Consider the following 13,207-nt stretch of genomic DNA (forward strand, 5'->3'; position numbering starts at 1 on the left):
CCATGGAACATGATCTTTACTTAATTTCCTAATGTTTTTTGGCATAAAAGAAAAATCTATAATTTTGACCCATACAATGTATTTTTGGCTATTGCTACAAATATACCCCAGCGACTTAAGACTGGTTTTGTGGTCCAGGGTCACATATGAGTCTCTCTGTTGTCCTGAGTGTGAAAAGATGGATCTCAAAATCATACAGTCATTGTTGGAAACGGTTCAAATACACAAAAATGCTGGAAAACCAAAGAATTTGTGGGACCTGAAGGATTTTTCTGAAAAACAGCAGGCAGTTTAACTGTTCAGGACAAACAAAGGACTCATGAACAACTATCACTAAACAAAACAAAACAAAACAAAACAAAACAAAACAAAACAAAACACAGCTGATTCAGGTATTAAGAATCAAGTGTATGTAAAATTTTGAACAGGGTCATTTTTATAAATTCAACTATTATTTCTCTTGTGGACTATATGTAAACATCTTTTATGTAAAATATCTTATTCAGGTCAGTACTAAATAAACAATAACATGCATTTTGGTAAAATAATTACCATTTTGCAGATTCTGAAGGGGGGATGTAAACTTTTGACCTCAACTGCAATACTTCATTGGAATCAGATTTAATCAGATGTTTCACATAATTCCTGTTTGGGTTTTAATTGCTCTACCACACTGTGAAAAACAATGTGTTTGCCTACTTTATAAATGTATATATTTATATCAGAGGTGTTTCCTTCAAAGAGGCAAGGGAGGCAGAAAAATTTGTAGTACAGAAATAATATATAAAATAAATATAACATTAAAAAGTGTATAAATCGCTCGGCTTTTGTAAAGAAACATTGTCCAACAACAACACCAGCAGGTAAAGTTACAGTGAGAGTCCGCGTGTCTCTCTCGCCTCCCCTGAGCCCATTGAGTTTTAACAGACCCCCTAAAGAGTGCGGTGAGTTTGTTGGGGGGTAATTGAGAATGAATAGGGAAAAGTCACGTCCAAACGAGATATGATCGGACATGATTGGTTATGTTCGGCTGTGATTGGTTCATGCGATAAATCCTGCCTCTTGTGTTCATGCGTGTTATTGTTTAATCATGCGTGTTCCACATTGGCGAATCAATCTGAATGAACATTATATTGGCGTTAATGGAAAGACTATTTTAAACAATTAAGTAAACAGCTCAAATGTAGATAAAAACACATTTTGTGTTTTACATCAAAATAAGACTTAAAATCACATGAAAACATGAACTGTGGGAGTTTTTAGTGAGTAATCAGCTTGGTGAAATTGTAAGTAAATCTCCATCAGCTTTGATGACTGATGATCTGAAAAATTCAAAAAATAGTTAAAAGTTAACTATATAATAGCTGAACTTAAGTTTACAAATAAAATATACTGTTTAAATTAATACCTTCCTGAGTTATAAAAGTTATTCTTGGCTTTAATAAATAGAATATTGATTACATTGTTAATGTAAAAATATAAAATAGAATTGTTTTTCTTTTCTGATAGTGCAAGTAATGTTTATTTAACCAAGAAATTGTGATTGGGACATGAATTTATTTGATTTAAAAGAACAACTTCTTAGGCATTCAGAAGGAGCTTTGTAGAATCATCTCACTTTTGTATTTTTTGATTAGGACATCGTGGACACTCATCCAGGGCTGACGTTTTTAAAAGATGCTCCTGAATTCCATTCCCGGTACATCACAACAGTAAGTAATTTTATTAAGAGCTCAGTGACACAAGCAGGAGCTATTTCAAGTGGATAAGATTACAGGAATGGCGGTTTTGTTGTCATTGGAACACGCTTTAAAATTCTTTGATTGTTTTTAAACATCGTTCCACAACTATTTTAGTGTCAGCTACTGTCAGCAGGAACATGACTTTGCTTTGTCCTGGGTTAATCATCAGCCTGACACCTGGAATGTCTATTAGTAGCATTGCTCCAATATTTCGGTTTTGAGTTTGAAAGCTCGTTAGCTTACTAAAGTGTTTACGGTAAATCGGATCCAGCGATCTGAGCTGAGCTGCTGGAGTGTCGGAACAGTAAGATGTGAAGCCCGGTGCGTCCGTCTGTCTGTCTGTCTGTGGGACAGCTGCAACACGTGCTGCGGAGGGGGTGGGAAGGGTAATGGCGTCAAAGTGGCCTGACATCACGGAAACACGGATGCCACCAACAGGCCACTGACCCTGGTCTTGCACAACCCCATATTTAGACACTTCCTTGCTCTGGTGCACTGGCTGACACACCCCAGTACCAATCTCTCCTAGGAGGACTGATCTACCAGGAAATGCATGTTAATCCACACTGATGTCACTGCTTCTGTTGGAGTCCGAAGCATGGGGCCTTTGTCACCACAGGGCTAGATATAACTCAGTATGCGACCAATCACTAGACGACTGTACTGTACCTACAAGCAGATGGAACTATTGGAATGATCAGCTCTTAAAGGAACAGTTTAATAAAGAAATGGAAAACTGTGTGATCGTTTACTCACCCTCGTGTCATTTCAAACCTGTATGGCTTGAGATTTCATGTGATGGAAGGAAAAGAAAATTCAAGTCTTAAATTTAGTTTTGTTCCTCACAAAAAGCTATCATATGGCTTTAGAGAACTTGGAATATAGTACAAATGTCATGTGGGTGACTTTTATGGTGCTTTTTTTGTCTTTAGGAGCTTGTCGGCTTCAATCCTATAATTCACTTTCTGACTAACATCTGTTTTTTACGTGTGTGTTTAACAAAAGAAAGTCAGTCATACAGGTTTAAAACAACATGAGAGTAAGTTATTACAAACTTGTAATTTTCAGGCGAACTATCTCTGTGCGTCTAGTAAATAAAGCATTTTTTTATTGGATGCAGTCTGGCGTTCGTCTGTCGTCTTCAACATGATTTTGTGGTGGGTGGTGACAAGTGTTTAGGTGCACATCTGCGATACTGACTCTGAATCACTACAATATTATTGTAAAAGCAGAATTTATGCAATGTCAGTATTTATGTTTATATATTTTTTAAATATCACGGTTATCGTCAATACTGGTGTAGTGCGACACTCCTGATGTGCACATTCGCTCTGCAAAATGTCTCTTCTTGTCAAATGTGGCTTCATTAAAATGTAAATTATCAGCTCTTGGTAGCTGTTAGGGTTTGTCTAGATGCCATTATGTAGAGATTATTGCTTTTGGAGCTTGTTTAATCATTTAGGCTTTATATATTTGGATGTCATAGTTATTATGATGTAGAACTTGAAGAGAACTTGTAACGGCTTCAAAGACTTCTTTGGATCATGTCCCCAAAGTAGTCAGTTCTTTTTATTATCTATTGTTCAAAGATGGAGTGTTTTCAAACAGAATGAAATTCCTTTGCATGTCAGTGTTTTGGAGAATAAGCAATGTCCTCAACTCCATGATGTCCTTTCTCTACCCTCCAGGTGATTCAAAGAATATTTTACACAGTTAATCGCTCTTGGACAGGCAAAATCAACATGACAGAGCTCAGGAGAAGCAACTTCCTTCAGGTGAACACCATTAAAATTCCACCATAACTCTAGACTTTCAATCCATTCGATTCAGTTTCTAAAACATGAAGGTGCTGTTTTATTAAAAACCACTCTCTTTTTCTCTCACCAGACTCTCGCCTTGCTGGAAGAAGAGGACGATATTAATCAAATCACAGATTATTTCTCTTATGAGCACTTTTATGTCATTTACTGTAAGTTCTGGGAGCTGGACACTGACCATGACCTCTTCATCGACCCCAAGGATCTGGCCAGGTACAACGACCACGGTAAGTACACAGTGAACCTGGGTTTGCGCAGGATAAGTCCCATTTGTTAGCTTTTAGTGCTATTTAAAGTATAGTTCATTTCTGGGTAAACTATGCCTTATGTTGCTACTTTAGATGAGACTCATTCAGTTTTCCATTGTACTGAGAAATGGCTTTTGATGTGTATCTGCTTTGTGTTCTTCTTTGGAAAGCCTCATCAAGCAGAATCATTGAGAGGCTGTTCTCAGGAGCTGTCACAAGGTAGGAGCTGCTGAGGAGAAATAAGGTGGTATCTGGGATTTTGGGTGGTATACGTGTTACTTATGATACAGGTTTCTTTCTTCTAGGGGAAACTCTGTGCAGAGAGAAGGAAGAATGAGCTATGCTGAGTTTGTGTGGTTCCTCATTTCAGAGGAGGACAAAAAGAATCCCACAAGGTAATGAAACAGATTATTCAAGTATGATAGACACTACAGTTAGTTACAGCCTGGACTTTAATTTAGTCTTGGTCTTTTAAATTAGACTTAGTTTTAATTTAATTTTTAGTTATCTTTTGTAGTCAACCTTGTCCTGTTTCTGTTTAGTCACGTTTTAGTCAACTGAATGTTTGAGCATTTTAGTCTAGTTTTGGTCAGTGAAAACTTACTCACATTTTATCATATAATCGCAATGATTGTTGTCATTTCAGAAATGTATTTTTCCATTTCAGGTATTGCACTTTCAAAAATAAGCACAAATTAATAGAATGCGAAGTCATTCTATTAATTAAGTCATCTAATGTACTGATTTATTATAAGCTATTTATTACATAAGTTAATATCAAAGACTTAGATACGTACTTTCTGTCTACATCATGAAAACTGGTAGAAAGAAACCAAAAAATATTGTAACAGTGAAAATCCTAATAGTAATTCCAATAATTCCTAATTGCAAAAATGTTTCTCTATTAAAACAACAGCATTTGAATAATCATATTTATTCAGCAACCACAATTGCAAACAAAATAGTCGAGACAGAACACAGACAGGCTGAATGACACTTTTATTTAAGCTGAACATCTCACTTAGAGATCACTAAACTCCAGCTTATTTGTTTGTCTGTGTTTTCAGATCCATAATGAAAAGCAAGAGCAAGCGCATGGTTGCCAGATTGCAAATACAAAACATTGGGATAACTTGGGAAAAAGTGTAAAATTATTAAAACTGAAATAAAGTTTTTAGGGGGGGAAAAAACTATAACAAACACCCAAAAATTAAGCAAAACACCAGAAAATCTAGCTTTTTAACAAAGAAGCTCTGATTTGAGGATTTAAAGTCTTGTTATCTGGCAAGCGCACACATGAAAGCTTGCATAGTAGAGGCATGTACAGCAGTCTGCAATAAAATTTTGTCTCCTTTTTTTCACCGAAAAAAGTCCTCGTTAAAGATATTGCACATTTATTTAGTCATAAGCAGAGTTTCCATCCAAAGTTGCGAATTTAACTTATGTGCAAAAATTGGAATATCACATAAAATATTTGCGAATAAGCACCATCAAAGAGAGCAAAATCTTCACTTCCTAATAAACTGAAACAAAGTCACATTATTTTTTTGATGCATATGGAGGAATTTATTCGGCAAATGCTTTCAATCTCCAATTATTCATATTAACCCTTTTTTGTCAAAAACCACAAGCGAGCATAGAAACTTTTTTTGCAAATTAAGGGATTTTTATTCAGAATGTGGCATTTCCATCACTCGTTTCTGATGCGATACTTCAAAATGCACATAAAAACAGGGTGATGGAAACCGCTATAGTCATCGTTTATTGACCTAATTGTCATTTCATCATTGTCTCATTTCAGTCATAGAGAGAAAAAAGCTCGTCAACAAACATTTTTCGTCATAGTTTTCATTAACGAAATTAACACTAAGTTACTGCTAATCGAAACAAATGTGAAAATGTAAATATTAGATGAAACTTAAAGACAAAATGAAAATTAAAAATATTACCTTGGCAAATAACTGAAATAAGTATTAAAATTGGTAAAACTAAAATAAAGTTATATAGGGAAAACACAAAAACGCACACACACACACAAAGATATTGTCTATCCCCTAACCCAACCCTAACCCTAAACCTACCCGTTACAGAAAACATGTTTGCGTCGTTACCTTTCAGATAAACATCATTTACTATTTTTAATAATTTTTTAACATTGTGGGGACTGCAGGCCGGTCCCCACAATGTCAAAAATTTCAGGTTTTACTATCCTTGTGGGGACGTTTGGTCCCCACAATGTAGCAAAAACAAGTACACACACACAAACACACACACAAATTAAGCAAAACACTGGGCAGAAAATGTATCCTTTTAAAAGAAAGTTCTGACTTGGGGATTTGATCTCTTGATATCTGGCAACCATACACAAATGCTTTTGTAGGGGCATGTACAGCAGTCTGCAATAATATTTTGTCTCTATTATTCGATGAAAATAAAATTTTGGTATAGTTTTTATGTTTTAAAATACACTGCCCTCCAAAAGTTTGGAAACGCCCCAGAAAAGTGGGGTTTTGTACAATATTGGCATGAATCCTTTTTAATTTGTGATAATTTTGCACTGATAAGGGACAACACAAACTACAAAAACATATTTTATTACATAAACAGTTTATACATAGAAAAAACATCTATAGAAACATTTTCGATTCGATTCATCATCTAAATTCGTTGTATTCTAAACTTAATTGACAGTCAGTTGTTGAAGTTATTAAGGTGTGCTGACCTGGGCCAAGTTTAAACCAGTAACCAGGCATCACAGCTGGCAAAGGGGCGTGTCTGACTTTGACATGTATATATTGCCATTATTATGTAATAAAAATGAAAATTATTGCTGGTCTTCAATGATAATGTCAAGTTACTTTAATGTATTTGCGCCAAAAAATAAGGATTTATGCTGATATCGTCCAAAACCACACTTTGCCAGGGGTGTTTCCAAACTTTTGAAGGGCAGTGTACACTTTAGTCTTGTCTTGTATTGTCAACGGTATTGCATGTTGATATAGTCACAGTTACTTTACCGTCGTCTGATCATCGTCTCTTTTTAGTCATTGAAAAAAAAACTTGTCTACAAACATTTTTTGTCATAGTTTTTGTAACCAAATTAGCGCTAAGTTACTGCGAATTGAAATAAACCTGAAAATATAAATATTAGATGAAACTTAAAGATAAAAATAAAAATTGAAATATAACCTTGACAACTAAATGAAGTATTAAAATTACTTTTAAAAAACTATGATGAACGCATAACAAAATTACATAAACTAAAATTAAAAGGAAAACTGAAAATAACACGTTTGAGAACATTTGTCTTTAAAAAGTGCTATAATTTATTTATTAATTCATTGATAAATTAAAAAAAAATCTCCTCTGGAACACAGATTTATCCAAAGTTAGCCCAAAAGGTATTTGGACATTCAGGCCTTACTTAAAATATACTTGTATATTTGCATCTATGACAAAATATCAAGACCAAGCTGCGTTTTTGTAAGGAAGTTAGCACAAACTTATATTTAATATTTTTGGTTTTAGTTGTACATCTTCACTTATTAACTATATAACATTATCACTCTCTCTGTTCAGTATAGAGTACTGGTTCCGCTGTATGGATATGGATGGAGATGGTGTTCTGTCCATGTTTGAACTGGAGTTTTTCTATGAGGAGGAGCAGTGTGAACGCATGGAGGGGATGGGCATTGAACCACTGCCTTTCCAGGATCTCCTGTGCCAGATGCTGGACTTAGTTAAACCAGAATGCCCAGGTAAAGAACCCATTCTAATCCTCTCAATCTCATAGCTCCATAACACCCATATGACAGACAGTCGTATAATAGCTTTCTCTCTCTCTCTCGATTTCCTGTCATTCAGTTCTACCATGAATTTACTAAAAAAAAAAAAAAATTAAGTGTGAAAATGTCTATGTAAGATACTGATAAATTGCCTTGAATGTGCATGAAAGTGCCTGTCCAGTGAATAAATATGTGTAACGTTAACAAATGATATCTCTTGGCAGGTAAAATTACTCTTCGAGATCTGAAGCGCTGCAGGATGGCACATATATTCTACGACACATTCTTCAATCTGGAGAAGTACCTGGACCATGAGCAGAGAGATCCCTTTGCAGTGCAGAAGGTCAGAATTTGATGGGTTACATCTGTGTTCAAATCCCATGTGCTAAAAATGATCTCTGTTAGTTAGTTAGTTCTGTAACTGTACATGTGTGTGTACCAGGATTTGGATAGTGACGGTCCAGAGCCCTCCGACTGGGATAAGTATGCTGCCGAAGAGTATGAGATTCTTGTGGCAGAGGAGACAGCCAACGAACAGCTACGAGAGGGGTGAGTCAATGCCCTCTGTAATGGAATGAATTCGCTGTGGAGTTCATTAAATGCCATAGAGATGAGATACACCCTGTATATATGGAGTATGAAGCGTAACTGTCGCACGTTTGCTTTTTGCAGATCTTTCGACGACGATTACGAATCCGACGAGCTCACGGTCTCCTCAGACATTGGAAATAAAATGGATAAGCTGGTCATATCTGATTTATCGGCATAAGTCGCCCACACACCACGACGTTGAACGGATAACCACCTCGCCATATTTTCCCTCACGCGTCAAAAAGGGAAAACCCTTTTCTACATTTCATTACGGACATTTGTGTGTGTGTGTGCATGTGTGCAATAGAACTAATTCTTCTAAAACCAAACGGCTTCAGACACCCACAAAAAGGCTTTATGTGCAATATGTCTTAACATGTATATGTAAACTCATTGTTTTTCACTCTCTTACCGATAGTCGCATCCACTCCCCTCAAACTAAACTGCCGGCTGGTTCCATACACTCTTCACAAAGACTTTGATGTGAAACAAAAGGACTTTTTAGTAACTTTAGAAAGAGTTTAGAATGTGCTTAATGTGAGTGAAACTATGTAACGCTGCCATAGATTTTTAAACGGCGGGGAGGGAAAAATAGAGAGACTTTATATTTGTGTGGCACGTAACTCAGAGAAACTAGTCCTGTTGGACTAAAGACATTTAAGTCATGAGATCAGCACGTATGCTGTGCTATGCTGTGTTGCACATTATGTTTAAGGGACGTGGCAACGGTGCAAACGTGTTGCTCCCAGTGGTCACTGATGGTATTGCATGTTGTTGCTTAAAGAAAAGACAGAAAGTTGACTTTTACAGTGTTTGAACTTAACCACCATCCATTTGCATATTTCCAGACGAACTGACCAGGACAATCTTAGACTTGAAAGTGCTTTTTGGAAATATGTTTTTATTGGGTTGAAATGGTCATCTTTTACCAGAAATGTTAACAGGAAACAATTCATCATGCTATTCATCCTCGGTGTACAGAGACGTTCGTCCGATACAGTTTTGTGTATGTATTTAATTCACCTGTAATCATGTAAAGAGCTGTAAAGCACTATTTATTTGGCTTGGGCATTTGTTAACTCACCGTTTTAAGATTTCAGAAGTTCACAGTCCTTCGGACCCCTGGTTGACCACTCAATCAATCACCAAAATTCATTGCTCATGTACTCATCTCAAACTGTTCTGCCATTGGTCAGTCAAACATTTAGTCCCGCCCCCGAACACACGCCATTGGGTTAAAAGCACCACAGAGCAACAGTGTTTACAGGGAAATCAGCTTACACTTGCTTATAGTTCTCTGCCATTAAACAGGGATTGGACAAAGTATTGAACAACACAATTCAGCTTCAACAAATCTCTCTGTGTGCTTGATGGCCAAACCTCCCTCCACTCCGTCACACTCTCTGGTTTATGTAATTAGTGTAATATATTTATATATGTGAAGTGGTTTGTTTGTTTTTGTTTGGCCAGCCATTTTCATGGTTTACCAGTAGCTTTTTTTTCTTGTACTGTAGTGTAGCTTTTTTTTTTTTTTTGACCTAGGACATTTATTTTATATAGCCACTGTAAATGTCTTTGTATTTTATTTTTCCCATGTGATCGACTCTGCCACTGAGTGGTAGGGGACGTTTAAATTATGATATATCTCTAACTGCCAGTGTTATATAATGTGCATTAAGCTGAGTGGGCAGGGGCTTTATGAAGGAATTCAATATGAATTCATTGACAGGTGACAATCAACTGGACGTGTTTCTGCGGTTAATGACATGCAAGTAGCACTTCTTAGAAAAAAAAAAAACAGAACAGAGCAATACAACTGCTGTAGTGTTTTACACTTTTATCAGGACTATTAGACGTTGAGATAAAAACACAAAGCTGAAACTAAACTTGACTAATGCTACAATCCTGGTTCATTTTTATCACTAGCACATTGACGCTATGCAAATCTGATCTTCTGGACAGCTATTGGCAGCTACAGAAGCTGTAAACAACAAAACTTGTTAGTGTGCGACTTTTCTTTTTATCTTTTTTGAGTTTTATATCTTTCCATGTGTTCTTTTTTTTTTCTTTTGGACTTGATATGTCTTGCTTGCAGACGGTGAAAGATGGGACTTAAGTAGCGTGATCTCTTAAGTGCTCTGATGAGATGGCTCTGGTGTTCGCATGAATTTTCCCTCTTTTTTTTCTTTTGGAAAATTACGAAAACAAATAAAAATGTTAATTCATGCAATGTCTAAAGGCTGTTCATTGGTGAATGATGAGGAACGATTATATTAAAGGAGTAGTTTACTTTCGGAATAAAAATTTCCTGATAATTTGCTCACCCACGTCATCCAAGATGTTCATGTCTTTTTTCTTCAGATCAAAAAAAAAAAAAAAAGTTTTTGAGGAAAACATTCCAGGATTTTATCAAACACAATGGACACATTTATTGCATGCGATTTACAGTTGACTTCAAAAGTTTACATACACCTTGCAGAATCTGCAAAATGTTAATTATTTTACAGAAATAAGAGGGATCGTACAAAATGCATGTTATTTTTTATTTAGTACTGACCCGAATAAGATATTTCACATGAAAGACATTTACTTATAGTCCACAAGAGAAAATAATAGTTGAATTGATAAAAAATACCCTGTTCAAAGGTTTACATACCCGCTTGATTCTTAATACTGTGTTGTTACCTGAATGATCCACAGCTGTGTTTTTTGTTTAGTGATAATTGTTCATGAGTCCCTTGTTTGTCCTGAAGTTAAACTGCCTGCTGTTCTTCAGAAAAATCCTTTAAGTCCCACAAATTCTTTGGTTTTTCAGCATTTTTGTCTATTTGAACCCTTTCCAGCATTGACTGTATAATTTTGAGATGCATCTTTTCACACTGAGGACAACTGAGGGATTCATATGCAGTAATCACAAAAGGTTTGAACGCTCACTTGTGTTCCAGAAGGAAAAACATTGCATTAAAAGCTGGGGGTGTAAACTTTTAAACAGAATGCAGATGTGTACATTTTTCTTATTTAGCCTAAATATCATATTTTTCATTTCATTTAGTACTGCCCTTCAGAAGCTACAGAAGATACATACATGTTTCCCAGAAGACAAAATAAGTTAAACTTATCCTTGTCCTTAAATTCCAAAAGTTTTCACCCCCCCGGCTCTTAATGCATGGTTTTTCCTTCTGGAGCATCAGTGTTTGAACCTTCTTAGTTGCATATGAGTTCCTCAGTTGTCCCCAGTGTGAAAAGATGGATCTCAAAATCATGCTGTCATTGTTGGAAAGGGTTCAAATACACAAAAATGCTGAAAAACCAAATATTTTGTGGGACCTGAAGAATTTTTCTGAAGAACAGCAGGCAGTTTAACTGTTCAGGACAAACAAGGGACTCATGAACAACTATCACTAAAAAAAAAAAAATGGATCATTCAGGTAACAACACAGTATTAAGATTCAAGCATATGCGAACTTTTGAACGGGGTCATTTTTATAAATTCATCTATTATTTTCTCTTGTGGACTATATGTAAATGTCTTTTATGTGAAATATGTTACTCGGGTCAATAACACGCATTTTGTATGATCCCTTTTATTTTAGCAAAATAATTCACATTTTGCAGATTCTGCGAGGTGTATGTAAACTTTTGACCTCTTTGTGTTTTAATATGTGTTTTCCTAAAGGCTGTTGGAAAGTGGGATCCTACATCCATGTGTAAAAAACACTGAATGAATAAGAAGTTAAGCTTTTCCATCACATCTCTTAAATTTCTTATAAGTTGTGATGAAATTGTCCCATCAGACAGTTCAGTTTTCCAGCTGCCCTTTTGAAATCTATTTTAAGATAGGAAATTCTATCAAATTGCCTTGCAAGTTGAAATGTTCTTGAACAATGTTTAATAATAAAAAGAAGTCAAAGGCTGCAAAGACTAATGTGTATTTAATGTGTTTTGAACATAGACCTTCCGGCAAATTCCCGTAATCTGATGTAGTGGAGTTAAGCAGAATTTTAGAATGATTTCTGAATTCTGGGCTAGAACTCAATCAGTGAACTCCTGGTAAATCTAGGCCATTTTTCCCGCTATTTTTGTCTCCAGAGACAAGAATGTCTTCAGTTTCATTCCATCTGCAAAACACTCTTCCAGGTGTCCATATAGGAAAAACTCCATGTTTGACCTATGCTGTCAGTGACATATACTACATTGGGAAATACATTATCTGATCAATACAGCCAAATGCTTGTGTCTGTCTTTTTCTTTTTGTGCATGTCATGAATTATAATGACTTTCCATCCACCTCTTTTCTGGCAGATGTGAAGAGATTGCATTACCCTGGTGTAAAAGCAGAGTAGAAACACATGTTCTAGCAATTCAATAGAAAATGCACAAGCTTTCCGCATTGTCTAACACAGATCTCATCAATTTCGTATGAATTTGTACGTCCAGTAAATGCCTGATTCTAGGAAGGGCATCTGGCATAAAACATGTTCCAAATCGACTGTGCTAAATGCCTGATTCTGTCAGCCTGTAAAACCTACGTTCTTTTTCAGAACACAAACTAAGATATTTCTGATGAAATCCAAGAGCTTTCTGACCCTGCATAGACAGCAACGGAACTACCACGTTCAAGGCCCAGAAAGACAGTAAGGACATTGATAAAAATAGTCCATGTGACACTAAGGAGTCACCATGGCTTGCGGTGGTAGCAGTTAGGTATGTTCCTTCATTCTTATGTTTAACGTTTCATCTCTACAGACTCTTCTTTATCAGAAGAGTCCTGTGCTAAGGAAGGCAGAGAACCAGAGGGATGTGCTCCACACCCTTGAAAGCACTTTGATGTGAAAATCAGTGCACACATAGCTCTTCCTGTTCCAGGCTGACACCTCTGACACTGGCGGACTTCAACAAGAGGGAACACCCTATCCTGTATCAGCCAGAAGCTGTCTGTGATTAAGAGTAGCGCATATCCGTTAGAAGATGATTACTGCCTTATTTACTCCAGATTTCCATCTCCAGGAAATCCCCTGACCGTT

The 13,207-nt window shown here is 36.2% G+C and overlaps 1 protein-coding gene across 4 annotated transcripts in view; it reads left to right on the top strand.

Annotated features, from left to right (window-relative positions):
- Positions 1–9,986, top strand: part of ppp2r3a (protein phosphatase 2, regulatory subunit B'', alpha) — a 107,617-nt gene extending 97,631 nt beyond the window's left edge. For all 4 annotated transcript variants that reach the window (XM_051130136.1, XM_051130156.1, XM_051130146.1 and 1 more), the window contains 9 exons: positions 1,638–1,712; positions 3,431–3,517; positions 3,630–3,786; positions 3,978–4,026; positions 4,113–4,202; positions 7,387–7,565; positions 7,817–7,935; positions 8,035–8,141; positions 8,265–9,986. In XM_051130136.1, the coding sequence (XP_050986093.1) occupies positions 1,638–1,712; positions 3,431–3,517; positions 3,630–3,786; positions 3,978–4,026; positions 4,113–4,202; positions 7,387–7,565; positions 7,817–7,935; positions 8,035–8,141; positions 8,265–8,361 (960 nt within the window). In that variant the 3' untranslated portion in view covers positions 8,362–9,986. The remainder of the gene's footprint in view (positions 1–1,637; positions 1,713–3,430; positions 3,518–3,629; positions 3,787–3,977; positions 4,027–4,112; positions 4,203–7,386; positions 7,566–7,816; positions 7,936–8,034; positions 8,142–8,264) is intronic.
- Positions 9,987–13,207: the final 3,221 nt, after the last annotated feature.

The sequence above is a fragment of the Labeo rohita genome, chromosome 2 (genome assembly GCF_022985175.1).
Source record: "Labeo rohita strain BAU-BD-2019 chromosome 2, IGBB_LRoh.1.0, whole genome shotgun sequence".
In the NCBI taxonomy this organism is placed as follows: domain Eukaryota; kingdom Metazoa; phylum Chordata; class Actinopteri; order Cypriniformes; family Cyprinidae; genus Labeo; species Labeo rohita.